The 20,534-nt window shown below is 41.2% G+C and overlaps 1 protein-coding gene across 5 annotated transcripts in view; it reads left to right on the top strand.

The window, feature by feature from the left end:
• Nucleotides 1–20,534, top strand: part of ROBO1 (roundabout guidance receptor 1) — a 577,709-nt gene that overhangs the window by 335,702 nt on the left and 221,473 nt on the right. For all 5 annotated transcript variants that reach the window (XM_088667991.1, XM_088667990.1, XM_088667989.1 and 2 more), the window contains one exon: nt 19,836–20,162. In XM_088667991.1, the coding sequence (XP_088524117.1) occupies nt 19,836–20,162 (327 nt within the window). The remainder of the gene's footprint in view (nt 1–19,835; nt 20,163–20,534) is intronic.

Genomic DNA, 20,534 nt, shown 5'->3' with positions numbered 1-20,534 from the left:
TGACATTTCTGTTGCTTGATAGGAGCGCACACTTTTTTTTAATAGTGCATGCACTTTTATTTGTAGATAAAATATTACAAAAACTCCAGTGCTGTCTACTTCAAGGAAATCAAATCTGAAAAATGATGCTGAAACTTCTTACTGATGGCAGAAGGAAAGGAGTTTCTAAACGTTATTTTGCTGGGACCTATTGACTGTTGGGTGCTATCTTTGTCAGTGTCCTGGAGACAATCTAGCAAGGATGAGGCTTTCAAGAAAGAAAGATACTGTATATACATTCGCAGTTGCTCTGTCTATATCTACAGTCATACCTCGGTTTAAGTACACCTCAGTTTGAGTATTTTCAGTTTAAGTACTCTGCGGACCTGTCTGGACCGGATTAATCCACTTTCCATTACTTTCAATGGGAAAGTTTGCTTCAGGTTAAGTACGGACTTCCGGAACTAATTACACTCATACCTCGGGTTAAGTACGCTTCAGGTTGAGTACTCTGCGGACCTGTTTGGAACAGATTAATCCACTTTCCATTACTTTCAATGGGAAACTTCGCTTCAGGTTAAGGACACTTCAGTTTAAGTACAGACTTCTGGAACCAATTGTGTTTGTAAACCGAGGTACCACTGTATCTATCTATCTATCTATCTATCTATCTATCTATCTAATATCTGATTTCCAGTAGTAGATCTCTGTTGTAGCATTTTGAGTTTTGTGCATAGCTTCCAGCATGGAATTAGGAATGGTGCAAATAACATTAGATATAACTGGAGAAGTGGAGTACTATATGGCAAAGAAAGTGGACTTGGGCTTTCCCCACCTCCAAATGAGATTTCAGGATTGCAAAATTATTTGGGATGGTAAGAAACATACAAAGGTTTACAAACAGCAGTGTAGTGCTGATCCACTTGTCAATGAATATTTCTTGAATACTGTATTCTCTATATGAAAATAGCTCTCCTTAATCAGTATAATGTGAAATGTAGGACTTTATTAGCAACAAAATTAAGCAATCTTATCCCTGGAAGGTTTTGACAACTATCTCGTAGTGGCAAATATACCTTTCTGGGGAAAGGTGCTTGAACATCAGGATGCATATCTATTTGACTTCAGTCCCAGTTTATGACATATGGTGAGTGTGTGTGAGAGAGACCCTGTTTGTTCCTCTTGATGGCTTTCAGTACCATTGACCATTGTATTCTTCTGGAGGAAGGCTTTTGTGGTTGGGGGCCCCCGTACACCAGTAGTTCTCCTCCTATCTCAACACTCTGGCAGCTTTCAAGTGGTGTCCACAGGGTTCCATTTTGTTCTGCCCCCCCCCATTGTTTAGCATCTATATGAAGCTGCAGAGAGCTGTTATCAGGAGTTTTGAAGTAAAGTGTAGTCAATTTGTGGGTGACATTTAGCTTTATCCCTGTGTTCCATCTGAATAAGGAGAAGTGGCTGAGGTGTTAGACAGGTTTTAGAGGCGGGGATGGGCTAGACGTGGGCCAACAAATTGAAATTGAATTCTGAAAAGACAGAGGTCTTAAGTGTTCCACGTTCTCAAGTCCAGGAGGTGGGAAGATGGGTTGCACTCCTCTGGAAGGAGCGGGTTCATAGCGTGGGAATACTCTGGGCTCAACATTGTCATTTGAGGCCCAGGTGGCCTTGGTGGCTAGGAGTGCGTATTTTCAACTCTGGCTGGTTCACCAGCTATGGCTCCTTTTTGACAGATATAACTTGACCATGGTACTCTATGCTGGTACTCTATCCAGATTGGATCATTGCAATGTGCTGTCTATGGGGTGCCCATGAAGACAGCGTGAAAATGTCAACTGGTTCAAAATACAGTGCTCAGATTACTGGCTGGGGTTGCATTTAGAAGTTGTATGGCTGCTGGTGACAGCTATATTGGCTTCCAGTTCATTTTCTGGTTCAATTTAAGGTGTCCACTCTAATGTTTAAGCTCCTAAATGACTTAGGCCACAAATATAAGCCCTTGTAAGTAGTCCTGCCACCCTGAGAATTTCAGTAAAATTTCAGGAATTTCACTGAGACAGTGAATTCTTTATGGCAGCCCCTAAATTCTGGAATTCATTCCCCACAAAGGTGTCTCCAAGCACATTCAGTATACAGTTATTCTGCAAATGTTGAAGATGCATCTCTTCATTCTGGGCCTTGAGATGTGTATTTTAGGACCTACCCTATCCCTATCCCTGTCCCTGTGACTGTGATTTGTTTTAACTGTTTTGGTTACTGAATTTTTAATTGTTGTAACCCGCTTCGGGACATGCTAGTGAAGTAGGGTACCAACAACAACAACAACGTGCTTTGCTTAATTTTAACCAATTGATTCTAAATACAAGAGGCCTGTAGTGAAAAAGTGACCTTCAGTGAAAAGTTGCTGAATCAAAACCTTGAATACTTAAGAATTGCAGATCTTATGCTGTAACTCATTGAACAATAAAGCAAATTATTAAGTACCAAACTCACCATGGCCTTTTGGTCTTTTCTAATAATTAACTGTGTCTTAACATGAGAGTTACCATAAGGTGTGACCCTAAAATGCAAATGCACAAGTGTAGCTAACAGTATGTTAATAAAATCCATTTCAAGTATTTCTGAGAGGAAATTGCTTCAAACATATTATACAGATGATACAAAGCTAGGGAAAGCTTTGCTTGCACAGGAAGGACAGTAGTGTCATTAAATGTCATTCTGTTCACCAGAGGCAGTCAATGCTGTTCCCTCTAGACATTGTGGGCTACAGCTCCCAACAGCCCCAATCAGCATGGCCAATGGTCAGGGATGATGGTAGGTGGCAGCCACATTAACTACACCTGATGTACCATGTAGCTTTCATAGATCATAAAATGTGGCTGTCTCACTTTCCTAGCTCAAGTTCTAAAAACAAGTAGTAGTAATATGTAGGAAAATGGAGGGAAATAATTGAGGAAGGGGGAGCATAGGCCTACACAACAATTCTGTGTTGTGAGAGCAGGACACTGATTTCCTTTATGCATGTAGGTGGTCCAATTTGTGCTGACCTTCCCATCAAGGGCAGGGTGGGTGGGGGCTCAATATCTCTTCAGGGAATCTTGGCTGGTCAGATAGTTATCTTATTGTACTCCTGCATAAATGTATGCATCCTGTATGCATGTAAGCTGTAGAAGGTTAGATCATAAAAGAATTGATGTTGTTCAGTGCACCTTTCAGGCACTGGCGGAGGAAGGGGGGCAGGGGAGCATACCGCCCCCCAGCAGTGCGATCCTGGTGGGGTGCAATCATGACTGCCCTCTGCCCGCACTAGGTGCCATGGCTTCAGGACACGTGCAAGCCACGGCCCTGCCTGCTCTCCGCCCCCCCCCCCCCCCTGTGCTGGAGCATGAAGCTCCGCCACTGCTTTCAGGTATGCTTTTTCTTTGTTACAGGAACTATTTTAAAGGTAAAGGGACCCCTGACCATTAGGTCCAGTCATGGACGACTCTGGGGTTGTGGCACTCATCTCGCTTTATTGGCCGAGGGAGCCAGCGTACAGCTTCCGGGTCATGTGGCCAGCATGACTAAGCCGCTTCTGGTGAAACCTAAGCAGTGCACGGAAGCATTGTTTACCTTACCGCTGGAGCAGTACCTATTTATCTACTTGCACTTTGACGTGCTTTCGAACTGCTAGGTTGGCAGGAGCAGGGACCGAACAACAGGAGCTCACCCCCTCACAGGGATTAGAACCGCTAACCTTCTGACCGGCAAGCCCTAGGCTCTGTGGTTTAGACCACAGCACCACTCGCATCCTTGAAACTATTTTACCTGACCTTAAAAAAGAATCCCTAGTTCATTCAGGAGTAGTGCTGCCTTCTGGACAGTGGCATTGCTACTGCTTACCTGGAGGCTGTGGAGGCAGGGCTGAACAGGTACACATCAGCAGGAACACTAACTTCACTCTGCGAGTACCACTCTACGGCCCTGACCTCAATGCCACCCTGTTCCATTTAGGTAAGTGGCAGTAAGCAGTGGCGGAGCTTCACCGGGGGAGGGGGTGGAGAACAGACAGGGCAGGGCTGGCGTGCATCCCGGGGGCAGGGCACACTGTCTGCAGGGGTGTTGTGCGCGTCCTGGGGGCATGGCGTGCCACCCGCAGGGGCATGGCACCCAGTGCAGGCGGGCAGGCAGCCAGCCATGATGGCTCCCCCCGCACTTCTCTTCCTCCGCCAGTGGCAATAAGGAATCCAGTTTAGTGGCACCTCCCTACCATGCTCACCACTCATGAGTTCAATGGTTCCTTGAAGAAAGCTCATCATTGAACAAACTACCTAGATATTTGTTGAGTTTTCTTCTCTTCCAGTTGCATTTATAGTGCATTCAGAAGTCTGAATTAAAACACTAACTTAGAGAAGGGCTATAAATCCTTCTACGTGTCAAGCCCTATGGTTAGTATTCTATTGTATTTTAATGTTCACATTATTTTTTAAATTAGTGTTCACATTGCCATATCATTACAAACTAATAATTCCTTTAAAAAAAAATAACAAAACCCCAGTAATGTTAGAAATAAATGTGTAGCAAACTTGCTGAACAGATTTTCCAGGGCATTCCCAGTTTCGTAGGAAATGCAGTGGGGACATTACTCTGTTTATTTATTCCAGGGTAAGAAATGTCCGTGAAGAAGTGTACATGGATTCTCAAGAGAGTCAGTAGAGCTGGTGACTGAATTATTTTGGTTTATCTTTTTTAAAAAAACTTACTCGCTCTGTATTTTAAGGATATAGAGTGGTCTTAAATGAAAAAAAGCAGGTTCTATTTCACCTCTTTAGTCAGTGACAAGAAATGGTGCTGATTTCTGTCAATGCTTCTTTGTTTGGCATGGCTCGTATTAACAAAGGATCGTTCTCAATGTGTCTTTGCTTCCCACACTGAAGGCAGGACCGCATAGCAAAAATAAAGCATTGGAATAAACATCTGGATTTATTTGAACACATAATGTACTAGTTACGTAGTAATAGTGCTTCACCCTTTCCTGAATGCTTGTAGTGGCTTCCCTTGGACTCTTGTGGGCTGTGGCATGCCAGTGGAAAAAATGTTCTTTAAGTAAGGTACATAATGTTGTTCCAAAGACAAGAGTTCTGGTTTTAATTAGTAGTAATGCATGAGTTGTTGAATTAATTTTATTTGTATTAACGAAGAACAGCAGTAGTTTATTGTTATTGATGTATATAGATGAACAAATACCTTAGAATATATAAGGGCAAACAATAATATACTTAATACTGTTTACCACTGAGGAAAAAGGTAGGTGTTCTTTTTTAAAAAAAAACCCACTCTGGTTTATTTATTGATTCAAATTTATATTCTACCCTGAGCCAGAATGAACCAATGTGAGTGTCAAAATAATTACTTTGATCAGAATCGAATAGCTCTCCCCCCCCCCTGTTTTTACATTTCCAAAATGCAGGTTTTCAGATTTTGGTACATTTGTATGCTTTGTCTTTCTTCATATGTGGGATGCATTTGCATATCACACAAAATTATTCTAATTTGGGCCTTTCAACCATCTCTTGGTATCAGGGCCGTCTTAAGAATATTGGGCGCCCTGGCGCGAAGATCGCTCCGGCGCCCCCCCCCGTTTCCCACCACGGCTGTCTGGCGGCCCAGCACCCCCCTGGCGCCCTTGCCTTAGAGCCGGCCCTGCTTGGTGACTTTCCGTCATAAAGAGCAGCACTGGATTGCCCTGTCTAGTACAGTTACCAGTACTGCTCAGGGCTGAGTCAAGACATTACTGCCTAACATGGTCTGGTTGTTCAAAAAACAACCACACCGGCAGTTTACTCTTGTTGCAACACTGGTAATGCAGCAGAGCCATCCACCACAGCTGATGGCACAAACTATCTTAGGGGGCAAAGGAAAATATGTGAGGGTGTGTGCACACTTTGCCTCTTAGCATTTGCTACCTACGGCAGCTGCCTCAATCTGGCTCATGGTAGGCCTCACCCTGCTATTAATTGCTAAAGGTATAAAATGTCAAAATTTGGGTTCATCTTTGTGGCTTAACTGCATATCTGATTCCTCTGATTTGGACATACATTCACCAAGAACTACGTTCAGGGATTATTGTTTGGGATTCCAGACTTTGTTATGGCATCTCAATGAAAAAATAGGTCTAAATAGTATTAGTTCCTAGAAGAAAAACAAATAGGCAGCTAGACTTTGATGGAAAAACCATTAGATTCCATATTTTCACCTGTTAAGCCCAGCTGTTCATTGTGGGACTGTTTTCCCCTGTATGTTTAAAGAGCTCAGTTTTCACTACAGTCAATAGAGGAAACTATAAGCTAGTTGATGTGAACAATAGCTGGGTTTACAACATATGTGGTAAGGGATGCCTCATTTTGGATGGCAAAACTATATTTTTAATGTCTTCTCCTTATGCTATATTGAGTTCTTGTGGTATCTTATAAACTGGTCATTATACTTTCTGTGCAAACTTGACTAATAGAGAGGTCGATTGACACCATCTGTCTATGGAATCCACAGCCGCTCTCAAAACCTCTGGTTCATTTTTCAGTAGAAATGCATTCTTTATGCTTAATCTCCCCATCACATCCCCCAACCCCTGCCATCCCTCCAATGTTTAAAGTGGGGATTCTTGTTTGTATTACACATTATTTTATACAGATGGTAACCGGACGTGCAAAACGGGGGGTGGGGGGAAGAGTTGAGATAATTAAATGTGTTGTGCAGATTCTCTATATAATCTGATATGTTGGCACATGTTGCATAGGCAGTAAGAAAACCCTGGGGCAATCTGGACATAAATAAAATGGTGGTAGCTCATTTTACAGATAATTCCCTTTAACTATTCTGTTCTTTTGGGAAAAAAACATGATGTGGGGGTGTAAATTCTTTCAGTGGATTGTGCATTTAGTCCAGATATGCTAGGGTGTTTTAAAGACCTTTGCCTGGTTTAATAACAACCAGTTTTAACTGAAGCAGTATGTTAGAATGGTTTAATCTTTATTTACAGCACGGTTATTGCTAAAAGACAGTAAAGAAATCCTATATTGATAGGATTGATATATTGATATCGGACACGACTAAACGACTAAACAACAACAACATATTGATAGAATGACTCTAATTGCTGAGCAATCATTTTATGGATGATCACTACATGTACTTTGTTATTAGATGCCCAGTTCAACATAAAACATTATGAAGCAATTTAACAAAAATATGGTTTCTTTTTCTTTCTTTTTTACTATACTCTCTCTCTCTCCAGAAATCATGCACTTTGAAAACTCTCATGCCTCTTCTTCCAGAATGGTACAACAGAAAGATTTCTATCATACTTCTTGTTTTAGAATTTTGGACATCCATTGAAGCTGATTGGTAGTAGGACTGACAAAAGGAAGTGCTCCATATGTAACTTAAATAGCCTTACATTTGGTGATTGCCTCTAGGTTAGATGGCTTTTAAAAAGAATTAAACAAGTAATGAAAGTGGTCTATCAAGGACTTAATCAGCATATATTAATACAGCCCTGTATGTTCAGAGTCAGATTAAATTGTCTCAATCCATTGCAAAGTTAAGAAAAAGAAGAGAGCTGAGTGGGAAGCGTGTCTTCTCAAAGAAAGGTATCCTTGGGGAAAGAATAAACCAGATCAGCCTTTTGTTTGATCTAGTGGTAGAGCATCTGCTTTTCATGCAGTCGGTTCCAGGTTCAATGGGGGAAAAAACCCTGCCTGAAATCTTGGAGGTCTCTGCCAGTCAGTGTAGCCAGTACTGAGCCAGATAGACCAGTGTTCTGACTCTGTATAAGGCAGATTCCTATGTTGCTCTGACATTTACTGTCATCGCTTAGTGCAGAAATCAAAGCTTGTTATTGCTGCTGGATTATTGTGGGTTTTGCAAATACCAGCCGAATTTGTACAGTGGTACCTCGGGTTGCGGAACCAATCCATTCCAGGGTGCCGCTCGCACTCCGAAAAGTCCACAACCCGAGCGGCGCTTTTGCGCATGCGCGAAAGCGCAATAGAGTGCTTTTGCATATGCACGAAGCACGCAGAATGCTTCTGCACATGCGTGAAACGTGCAGAACACTTCTGTGCATGCGCTCATGGCACAACCCAGAAGTAAACACTTCCGGGTCCGCCGCATTCACAACCCAGAAGAATGCAACCCGCAGCGGACGCAACATGAGGTATTGATTCACTAAAGTATGCTAAAGGCTTGTGACAGTCTTTCTTGGCTACTAATGATTATGGTAGACTACTGAGCAATTTGGAAACTGCTGGTATTGCTAGTAGTAGGAATATGGGGTGTTGTGTCAGCAAGTGTAGAATCTCCACTGTCATTGTGGGTTGTATTAAGGCCAGCAATGAGCTAATGCAAACTGCCATGGTTACACATTGACAATGCTTTCAGTGTCTAGAATTTTGCTGTTTTGTGCTATTATATTACACACTGTTCTAATTAATTTTAAATATACCTACATATAAATAGTGGTGTTAAACTAGATATTGGATTTATCCAGTTTTGCTAGGTAAAAATCATTATAAAGTTCTTAACCAATAAAAGAGCTGGTTTGATGGATAGGCAAAGCAAGCAGTTCCAGTGCACATGCTCAGTTTATCAATGCTAATAAACTTAAGAATGTCTCTAGACTACATCTAATTTATTTGATCTGACTTATTTTCTAGGAGTATCACTTGCCTTTTTCTAGTAGAATCGACATAATAGTGACCAGTAGACTAACTAGTTTGGGACAAAAGCAGAATTTCAGGGTGAGGCTTTATATTTTCACTCAGAAGTCAGACCCATTGACTTCAATGGAACCTCTGTAGGGGCAAGTGTGTACAGTATTGCAGCATTTAGTGTACTTTCAGATGTGATAAATTCCACCCTGGATTGAACTGTTTGTTCCAGTTTGTCATAACATAATGTTATTAGTTGCTCTACAGTACAGTGGAACCTCTTATGTCATAACTGCCAAGTCCCGGTTAGAAAAATACGGGATCAGCAGCGCAGGCACCGGAAGTCGCTTCTACGCATGTCCAGACATGCGTAGAAGCAACTTCTGGTGCCGGCACTGCCCGATTTCTGGTACCCATGCATGGGCAGAGCGGCACCAGAAGAAATCCGGGGGAATTGTGGGATATTTCGCCATTCGGGATGACAGCGGGAAACGGGAGACTTGGCAGCTATGTGTTACGTACGGGATCTATTCCGGAGGCCCGTCCATAACATGGAACTTATGCAAGCTGAAGTGCTGCGTCTGCGCACACGCATGGTGCAATTTAGCGCTTCTGCGCATGCGCAAGCGGCAAAACCTGGAAGTAGCCCATTCTGGTATTCCAGGTTGCCAAGGGACGCAACACAAAAACATGTAACCTGAAGCAGACACAACATGAGGTATGACTGTACAATGAAGTTATTATCACTTGGTCACTGACTTTATTGTTAAGAAAATAAGATTTCAGTACTGTATACAAGGCACTCAATATATGTCATAGGACTCATGTGCACTGATAGGTATCTGTTAATGCATGTGACACATTGCTTAGATTAGAATACAGTCATACCTCAGTTTAAGTACACTTCGGTTTGAGTTCTTTCAGTTTAAGTACTCCGCAGACCCGTCTGGATTAATCCACTTTTTCATTACTTTCCATGGGAAAGTTCACTTCAGGTTAAATACGCTTCAGTTTAAGTACTCCATGGACCCGTCTGGAACGGATTAATCCACTTTTCATTACTTTCAATGGGAAAGTTCGCTTCAGGTTAAGTCGGCTTCAGGTTAACTACAGATTTCCGGAACCAATTGTGTACTTAAACCGAGGTACCACTGTACAGTCAAACCTCGGTTGTTGAACATAATCCGTTCTGGAAGCCCATTCAGCTTCCACAACGTTCAACAACCAGGGCGCGGCTTCCGATTGGTTGCAAGAGCTTCCTGCACTCAAGCGGAAGCTGTGTTGGACGTTTGGCCAAAAAACGTGTTCGGGAGCCGGGATGTTCCAAAACAGAGCTGTTCAGAAACCGAGGTTTGACTGTATTGCTGAGAATAGTTGCTATGATCAAAAGAGAATTTGGTACGCACCATCTGCCGTGTGACTTCTTCAGCAGTATTAAAACTCCATAATTTTTGCTGGAGCTCTAATAGTTCAGAACAATATATTAGGTGGTGCTTTTCAGTTTATGAAGATACAAGTGGGGAGTCACATGTTAGTCTAAGCTCTATGGAGGAAGGAATCAAATTATTTCACCATCATAACAATAAATAAATTATGTTGGTTTCATGAAGCTGACAATACCCAGTTAACTTTTTCACCCTGGCCTTATTCTGGCACTCTAACAACTGTACACTACTACCGGTATTACATTTTTTTAAAATGTTGATCAGGAAATTAGAGTTAACAACAACATTTTAGTTTTGCTACCAGCAAGTTAAAATAAAATGACTTTCCTACCAAACATATTAAAACAAAATGACTTCTTTTAAATTAAAAAAGAAGTGATATATTTGTGCATTAGATGCTTAAGGAAACTTAATGATTATATGCAACTAAAATTTGACTCAGTTGAGCTTATCATTTCCACTTTAATATGGCAGCAGCTTATGATAAAGATTTAATTATTTTAAAATGCACATGCCCTCCAATTCTCTTTAGTGTTTTTTGACTCTGGGCCTTCTTAGATTTCAGAATACTCAATGTTTGAAATTTGTCCCTAAACTAATGTGCAAAACAATCTGTCAGCATTACTCTGTTCAGCAGCCTTCCAATACACTGAAAGGCATTCCCTTTCCCCAAATCAAATTCTAAATATAGCATTTAATGTGCTTGCTTCTTTCAAGTCTGTCTAATATAAGTCCTAGTGTTACTACTGAGATCCAAATCTTTATTTCATGCCTTCCTCTTTGATCAAAAATATACTTCTCTTTAGAGAAATTAATAATTAAAAATTATACAGAAATTTTGTTCAAATTAATAAAATAATGCACTAAGCCAAAGTACTAGAGGAGCGACTGAGTGAAAGAAAATTTTATATTTCTGCAGTTCCCATTCCAAGTGATCCCCAGCAGCAACTAAATTTTGAAAGCTTTTTTGTTATACTATTCATTTAGATTACAGACTCTTTTAGGGTGTGGTTATGTTGATTTACCTGTGAAAGCATCACACCTTTTATTCTTTTTGTGCCTCATTAACCTGGTGCTCACTAATGCTTCATGAATGTTGGGAAAGTTGACTTCAAGGTTTCAATATGACTGAGGTTGACTGCATTCCTTCAGGGATTTGTTACTAATCCTTTAAAAGGCTGTTTGAAATATTTTGTTTTCTGAAAGTATAAATGTCTTCACAAAATTACCCCTAAAATTTTGCCTTGGTACTTTTTGTTATAGGAGCTAATAACTCACACAAACCAAAGCTCTTCAACTATCATCTTTGACTCTGACTATTATCTATTAGTTTTTAAAAGCTTCAGAGGATGTTTGAGTATGTCAAACAAGAAAACACAAGCACTGCCCAAAGATGCATGACAGGTTCTTGAGGAATTTTCTGAAAAGGAGTTCATAAGTTGTGCTTCATATTATATTTTATATTTTACCATAGCACATAGGTATGCACTGTACTAGTAATCTATTTCTCTAACTGTGAAACCTATGGATATTTGTTCAGAAGTATGTCCAGGTAAGTTTGTAAACATAACCATTGTAAGTGACTAAACTGAAAGCTAATTTAAGTTTTTACACAGCTGTAAACATTTTACAACAAAAGTCCTAAAGTGAGAGGCAGGTTGAATGGGAGTGATGGTGAACTATGAGGGTATGCTGGGCATGGCACCAATATCTCTCTATACTGAATCCAACGTGCTTTGCATAGAAAAAGGTCCAAGTTCAATCCCTGATGTCTTCAGGTATGTTTGGTAAACACTCCCATCTTAAACCCTGAGGGATCTATTGCGGGTTAGTGTTGACAATGCTGAGCTTGATGGACCCAGTCCCTACATCAGGCATCCCCAAACTGCAGCCCTCCAGGTGTTTTGGCCTACAACTCCCATGATCCCTAGATAACAGGACCAGTGGTCGGGGAAGATGGGAATTGTAGTCCAAAACATCTGGAGGGCTGAAGTTTGGGGATGCCTGCCCTACATCATGCTGGCTCTCTGAAATTTATGTAGATTTGAAAGTCCTTTCTCCCCAAAGTATATATGACACTTTTGAAGCTGAGTAGCATAAGATATCTGGGTGCACTGCTTCATGTTTCAGGAGGATTGCAGCCTAAGAGCCAATGCCTTTGTCCAGATATTAACATGTACAGTGATACCTTGCAAGACGAATGTCCTGCAAGACTTAATTTTTCGCAAGACGAATGCGTCTTGCGATGTGATGGTGACTCGCAAGACGAATTCAATCGTGGTTTACCATAGGAATGCATTGAAATTTAATTAATGCGTTCCTATGGGCAAAAAAAGAAATGCATTCCTATGAGAAAACTGCGATTCGCAAGATGAATTTTTCGCAAAACGAATTGACTCACGGAACGAATTAAATTCATCTTGCAAGGCACCACTGTAAAGAGCAAAACTTAATCAGTTATATACAGTAGACTATTATATAAAAAAGTGGCTATTTTTGCACACATAGCAAGATTTTATTGTGCTGATTATTTAGAAACACCAAGAGGCACCACCTCAGGGTGAGGAGCTTTTTGGGGGCCCTGAATAATTATTTGGTGGAGCCCCCACAATGCACAGGGGGACGGAGGTGGCAGAGCACGGAGTTGTGGCTTCCATGCCAGACTTCTCCTCCTCCTGCAACTGCTGGGGAAAGATGTCCTGGCTGTTCCCAACATTGTGCGTGCAGTGCATGGCGCTTAGAGTGCTTGACATGTGTGACACTCAAGGCACACTATGCTCAGCGTGCATCATACACAGGGAGCTCAGGGTGTAGCGCTCGGGGTGTGTGACACTCAGGGAATGCAATATGCTTGGTGCAACCTCAGTAGAAGCCAGGACCTCTTCCCCTGGCAGCTGCAGGAGGAGAAGAAGCCAGAGCTTGGGATGCTTGGCACATGGGTGTGAGACCCAACACACGCGACACCAGTGCCCCCAATCTGCTTAGTAAGTTGGCGCATATGGAGACAATAGTCCTGACACTGGAGAAGTTTTAAAAGTAGGACACAGAGAATACTAGTGTGATTTATAAACAGAGTCAAGGAAGCTTAAAAGAAGTAAGAAGGCTGTCTTTAAAATATTGAACACTTGTCCAAATGAGGGGAAATAAGGGAAAAACAAACTTTGGCAAAAAAAAAGATATAAGGAGACAATAAGTAGAAATAATTCAAGGAGCACATTGGGAAAACAAGGATCATCAACAACAAAAAACACGTTTAAATGCATTAGTAGGTGAAAACTGACCTGGAAGACGGTTGAACTTCTAGAAAACTATAATTAATAATAATAATAATAATAATAATAATAATAATAATAATAATAATATAATATAATATTATAATGGGCGGCTTCCAACAAAACATTAAAATACAGGAATCCATCAAACATTAAAAGCTTCCCTAAACAGGGCTGCCTTGAGATGCCTTCTAAAGATCTGGTAATTGTTGTTCTCTTTGACCTCTGGTGGGAAGGCATTCCACAGGGTGGGTGCCACTACCGAGAAGGCCCTCTGCCTGGTTCCCTGTAACTTGGCTTCTCGTAGCGAGGGAACCGCCAGAAGGCCTTTGGCGCTGGACCTCAGTGTCGGGGCAGAACGATGGGAGTGGAGACGCTCCTTCAGGTATACTGGACTGAGGCTGTTTAGGGCTTTAAAGGTCAACACCAACACTTTGAACTGTGCTCGGAAACGTACTGGGAGCCAATGTAGGTCTTTCAGGACCGGTGTTATGTGGTCTCGGCGGCTGCTCCTAGTCACCAGTCTAGCTGCCACATTCTGGGTTAGTTGTAGTTTCCGGGTCACCTTCAAAGGTAGCCCCACGTAGAGCGCATTGCAGTAGTCCAAGCGAGAGATAACTAGAGCATGCACCACTCTGGCGAGACAGTCCGCGTGCAGGTAGGGACTCAGCCTGCGTACCAGATGGAGCTGATAAACAGCTGCCCTGGACACAGAATTGACCTGTGCCTCCATGCACAGCTGTGAGTCCAAAATGACTCCCAGGCTGTGCACCTGGTCCTTCAGGGGCACAGTTACCCCATTCAGGACCAGGGAGTCCTCCACACCCGCCCGCCTCCTGTCCCCCACAAACAGTACTTCTGTCTTGTCAGGATTCAATCTCAATCTGTTAGCCGCCATCCATCCTCCAACCGCCTCCAAGCACTCACACAGCACCTTCACCGCCTTCACTGGTTCTGATTTGAAAGAGAGGTAGAGCTGGGTATCATCCGCATACTGATGAACACCCAGCCCAAACCCCCTGATGATCTCTCCCAGCGGCTGCATATAGATGTTAAAAAGCATGGGGGAGAGGACAGAACCCTGAGGCACCCCACAAGTGAGAGCCCAGGGGTCTGAACACTCATCCCCCACCACCACTTTCTGAACACGGCCCAGGAGGAAGGAGCGGAACCACTGTATGACAGTGCCCCTAGCTCCCAAGCCCTCTAGACGGTCCAGAAGGATGTTATAGGGAGTCAAAGGTGTGCTGAAGGAGGACAAATGAAATTATAGAAAGGCTGACTGAATTGTTTTGCATCTGACTTCATGTAGGACAGATCCCTGTGTCTGAACTAACTTCAGATTTCTCCATATGCTCACAGGCTCACCTACCTCACAGAAGTGTTGTGTAGATAAAATGGGGTAATCCTCCCTTATACTACCCTGAGGGTATAAATGTAAGAAATAAATGTGCATGTTGTTGTTGTTGTTTAGTCGTTTAGTCGTGTCCGACTCTTCATGACCCCATGGACCATAGCACGCCAGGCACTCCTGTCTTGCACTGCCTCCCGCAGTTTGGTCAAACTCATGTTCGTAGCTTCGAGAACACTGTCCAACCATCTCGTCCTCTGTCGTCCCCTTCTCCTAGTGCCCTCAATCTTTCCCAACATCAGGGTCTTTTCCAAGGATTCTTCTCTTCTCATGAGGTGGCCAAAGTATTGGAGCCTCAGCTTCACGATCTGTCCTTCCAGGGAGCACTCAGGGCTGATTTCCTTAAGAATGGATAGGTTTGATCTTCTAGCAGTCCATGGGACTCTCAAGAGTCTCCTCCAGCACCATAATTCAAAAGCATCAATTCTTCAGCGATCAGCCTTCTTTATGGTCCAGCTCTCACTTCCATACATCACTACTGGGAAAACCATAGCTTTAACTATACGGACCTTTGTCGGCAAGGTGATGTCTCTGCTTTTTAAGATGCTGTCTAGGTTTGTCATTGCTTTTCTCCCAAGAAGCAGGCGTCTTTTAATTTCGTGACTGCTGTCACCATCTGCAGTGATCAAGGAGCCCAAGAAAGTAAAATCTCTCACTGCCTCCATTTCTTCCCCTTCTATTTGCCAGGAGGTGATGGGACCAGTGGCCATGATCTTGGTTTTTTTGATGTTGAGCTTCAGACCATATTTTGCGCTCTCCTCTTTCACCCTCATTAAAAGGTTCTTTAATTCCTCCTCGCGAGGAGGAATTAAATGTGCATACTTAAATGTGCACAATTAAATGTGCATACTTAAAAAAAAAAACTTTCCCTACAGCTCTCAACAACACTAAATGATACAATCACTCCCTGAAAAAAAATGCATGTATGTGTTCTAGATGCTACCTTTGCTTTTTACCTAAGATTATATATGGTTGCTAACTGCTATAATGCGTAGCAACATCTAATAGTCAGATTTCTATACAGATAATGGACCTTTCACATTGGGCTAATCCAGGCATCCCCAAACTTCGGCCCTCCAGATGTTTTTGACTACAGTTCCCATCTTCCCTGACCACTGGTCCTGTTAGCTAGGGATCATGGGAGTTGTAGGCCAAAACATCTAGAGCGCCGCAGTTTGGGGATGTCTGGGCTAATCCTTATTGTTTAATTTATTGGTTATAGCAGGTGATTGACACAATTTTAGGTATAAAAACATGTTGTTGTGTTCTTTTTGGTTCAATACTTTAACTTTATTATACATCCCTAAACAAATCTTGTTTGTGCAAGCATGTGGTTCAATAGCACAATTACTTCTTGCGTAATTTACCCAGAGTTATGCTACACTTTCAACAGATGTTTCATTTTTAGATTTGACAGATTATAAAACTAACTTTCCCCCCTTCCAGATACTAGTTTGGAGATTTTATTCTCCCATATAGACAGAATTATGAACAGATTGTTTTAGAAGTTCAAGATCTGAATTTTAACTTTAAGATGGACATGAAAAATTCACACCACCATTCTACCCATTATTCTTCCATTTAATATAATGTATATTAATTGCTTATTCTTTGTTTTTTGGGGGGACCCTAATTATTTTGGATTTAAACAATCTGGTTAAACTAGTAAGTGCCCATCTTACACTATGCAGCCCGTTCTCCTCGTTAAAAGCTGGCTGTGTGGTGGTATTATGAATGTTAAACATATGTCTGATATTAACAATTCTTAAAATATTAAATATTCACAGTAGATGCATGTGGCCATAAGTGGTTAACAAGACTTTCAATTGGGCATTATACATTGTGTAAACATTGGAAGCAGCTGACCTTTTGTATCCCTGGTGTTTCCTGAACTGGGTTTCATATCCTGTTAATAAATAACATTAAGAACATATAGACAGTTCTGACATTTCACTTTTCCAGGAAAATAGAATGAGATTACAATTACAGATTTATTTTAAAAGCTTTCTTTAACAAATGCATGTCTGTATGCATGTAAGGAGAAGCTGCATAATTTATCAAGAACGTGAATGTATACCAGTTACACTGAAAAGAGGCAGAGCTTTGGTTGCAACTGTCACTTGCAAGTGTATTTAAAAAATCATTTTTAGCACCCCATACTACTTGGGAGTTTATTTTACATATGTACAGCGGTATCTCTAGTTGCAGATACGATCCATACCAGGGTGCCGTTGGCACCCCGAAAAGTCCGCAACTAGAGCGGCACTTCTGCGCAAGCTCGGAGCGTGATAGAGCACTTCTGCGCATGCGTGAAACACGTAGAACGTTTCTGTGCTTGTGGCAAAACCCGGAAGTATACACTTACGGGTTTGCCACGTTCGCAAGCCGAAAAGATGCAACATGAACCTAACGCAACATGAAGTATGACTGTACATCTATTAGGCAGCTTCCCAATCATATAAGATGTGAATGCTTTTTACTGTACAGTGGTTATTTCTGTCAGAAAACACGATGGTGACAATGTTTCTGTGGGGGGTATTGTCAGCATTGCTTGTGTAGGTTCTCTGCTTGTGTTCCTTTGGTGGTGAGAGATGTTGGGGTTGGCCTAGGATGTGGTTGTTCCTTTGTGGTTGGCTGTGGTGGTCACCCCACCCCACCCCCACCCACCCTCCCCCCATCTACCTCTCTTCCCCTTTTCTTCCCAATGTCTCAACAAATGAAACTGATTTGTAAAACTGTTATGAGAGACATTGCACATACAGTGGAACCTCGGTTTATGAACACCTCGGTTTATGAATTTTCGGTTTATGAACGCTGCGGACCCATCTGGAACGGATTAATTCACTTTCCATTACTTTTAATGGGAAAGTTCGCTTCAGTTTATGAACGCTTCAGTTTATGAACAGACTTCCGGAACCAATTACACCCATGTTTCAGTTTATGAACGCTGCAGTTTAAGTACTCTGCGGACCCGTCTGGAACGGATTAATCCACTTTCCATTACTTTCAATGGGAAAGTTCGCTTCAGTTTATGAACAGTTGCTCCGCGGACCGTCTGGAACGGATTAATCCACTTTCCATTACTTTCAATGGGAAAGTTCGCTTCAGTTTATGAACGCTTCAGTTTATGAACAGACTTCCGGAACCAATTGTGTTCATAAACCGAGGTACCACTGTATCTTTGTAAACCAATAAAACCTTTAATAAAAAAAAGAGAAGCATTCAGAAAACACTTGTAGGTGAAATGATTTGGAGACAACTTTTGGAGATGTGTAATTTGAGTTGCACATAACAGATGATATATAATACATGTCATACTCAGAGTAGAACCATTGGAATCCGTGGAATTAAGCTCATTGATTTAAATTGTGGTATGATTTCTTTTGATACCACCAATTGCCATGAATGATATAATTGCAGCTGTTGTCTTCATTTGAATCTAAAAAGTGATAGCGTTAGTTTTTAAAAACAAGATGTACTTCCAAGAATTTGCTTACTTCCTAGTGCACTCCAATATTTTCACACCTAGTGCACTATCTGGTCTGTTCATATCTGGGCTCATGTGAACCAAAGATGTTCTGGCTCACATGTCATGCTTCCAACCAGTCTGTTGCACCTGCTCTCAAACAGCCCCTTTGTATTTAAAAACCAACTGAGGAAATTAAATTTTGTCAGAATCTTGGTATTAGTTTGCAAATGAATTGTGTGAAGTCGATCAGTGTTATGTACACAGTAATTGCTCTTTTAACCAAAGGCTCTGAATATTTGGCATGCTATATCTTTCATTCTGAGATGTGAAATTTATACTAAAGCAGGTTGTGCAAGTTTGTTAGTTTCCTCTATTGCAGTGATTATCAGCTTTTAGAAGGAGAAATGTGGGTTCTTTGTAGATAAAGTATGTAACTAATAAGTATTGTGTTTCTGTGTTCACCAACTAACCCTTCTGGGACAGATCTCTGACAAGAAAATTACAGGATTTGTGCCCTTTGCAAGATTTATGTTGATACATAAAGTTGCTTCTACTAAATAAAACACAAATTGGAACTTAAATAACTTGACTATAAGGATAGAAATTAAAAGTATAGCTGTGGAAAAAGATTACTCAGATGTCAAAGCTGTTACATCCCCTCTGGCGGCTGTCATCAAATTTGTGGTTAATGCGTTCTATGTGCCACTCTTCTCTTCATGAAAAATACAGCACACTACAATTTAAGGAATTTTATGGAATGTTTCAGATAAGAGTGACTTTATTACAGCACTTAGGTGGAAATATATTCACAGGCAGTTCCTTGTGTTTTGTCTCTCTCTCCCCTTAACGCCACCCCACTTTATGCATGAAGAAAATCTGCATTTTTGCAGTCTCCTCATGCAATCCATCTTTCTGGAAGGTTTCAAACGACTGCCTGACTGAGTATGGAACAGTGGGGTCACAAAATTAGAAGCCAGTTTGTGTTAATGCCCCGGTTTTGTTCTGGAAGTTAAAATCATCCATGATTGTCTTTCCTTTAGGAGGCAGCTGAAAATAGTACTCTTTAAAAGATACTTTGATCAAAATGTGCTGAATTTTTGGAGATGTGTATTTATATATTCAAGACAGGAGTGCCTGGCGTGCTCTGGTCCATGGGTCATGAAGAGTCAGACACGACTAAACGACAACAATTTATATATTGCTTCCTCATTTTCACTGACTTCATTGATTTCATGAATGTATTGATCTTATGTTAACAGTACAGCAATACTACAAGCAACCAATTCTTAAAGTATTGTACTGCCTTTAAATATTTACTGTGAACTGCTTTAAAACTCTGGCAAGCATGTTAAATAGCAATAAATATATTGTAAATGCTAATTTGGAAGAAAATATAATTGCCCATAAACGTAATAAAATCTTACCAACTAGATGACATCAAGCTTAACTATACGAATAACCAGGAAGTACTTGTTGATTTTCAAGTGCACCATTTTAAATCCAAGCCACCGCATTTCCATTACATCTTGACAAGAAGTAGAAATTTAAATTTTTATTCACATTTATCCTCTTTAGGTTCCCGTCTTCGCCAAGAGGATTCCCCACCTCGCATTGTTGAACATCCTTCAGATCTAATTGTTTCTAAAGGAGAACCAGCAACTTTGAACTGTAAGGCTGAAGGCAGGCCAACACCAACTATTGAATGGTACAAAGGAGGAGAAAGGGTTGAAACAGACAAAGATGATCCTCGTTCTCATCGGATGTTGCTGCCAAGTGGATCTTTATTTTTCTTACGAATAGTTCATGGCCGCAAAAGCAGGCCTGATGAAGGAGTCTATGTCTGTGTAGCAAGGAATTACCTTGGTGAAGCTGTGAGCCACAATGCATCGCTGGAAGTAGCAAGTAAGTATTTCTCCTCTTTATCCATCACTGGTAGCCACCTTAGAAGCAGCTGCTTGAGTGGAAGTTTAAACTAAGAGAGTTCATTAGCTTTTAATGTCTGAGCTCAATGTGTACAAATAAGATATTTAGTTAGGTTTGAGTTCAGAAAATTAGCAGTCTGCTAATGTTTATATTCACACAAGCAGATTATGAATATGACTAAGTAAATTAGAATATCTTGTTCAATATCTTGGTCAATAAGCTAATTGTATTCAGCAGTACATATGGCACTGAGCAATTCTGAGCTAAGCAAAGGGGAGAAAAAATGTACAGTAATGACAAATTTCTTAAGTGTTTTAATGAGTAAAAAATGGTTTCAATTAGTTACAAAAT

The sequence above is a fragment of the Zootoca vivipara genome, chromosome 4 (genome assembly GCF_965207765.1).
Source record: "Zootoca vivipara chromosome 4, rZooViv2.hap1.1, whole genome shotgun sequence".
Lineage (NCBI taxonomy): Eukaryota > Metazoa > Chordata > Lepidosauria > Squamata > Lacertidae > Zootoca > Zootoca vivipara.
This window is presented reverse-complemented; position numbering and strand designations above follow the sequence as displayed.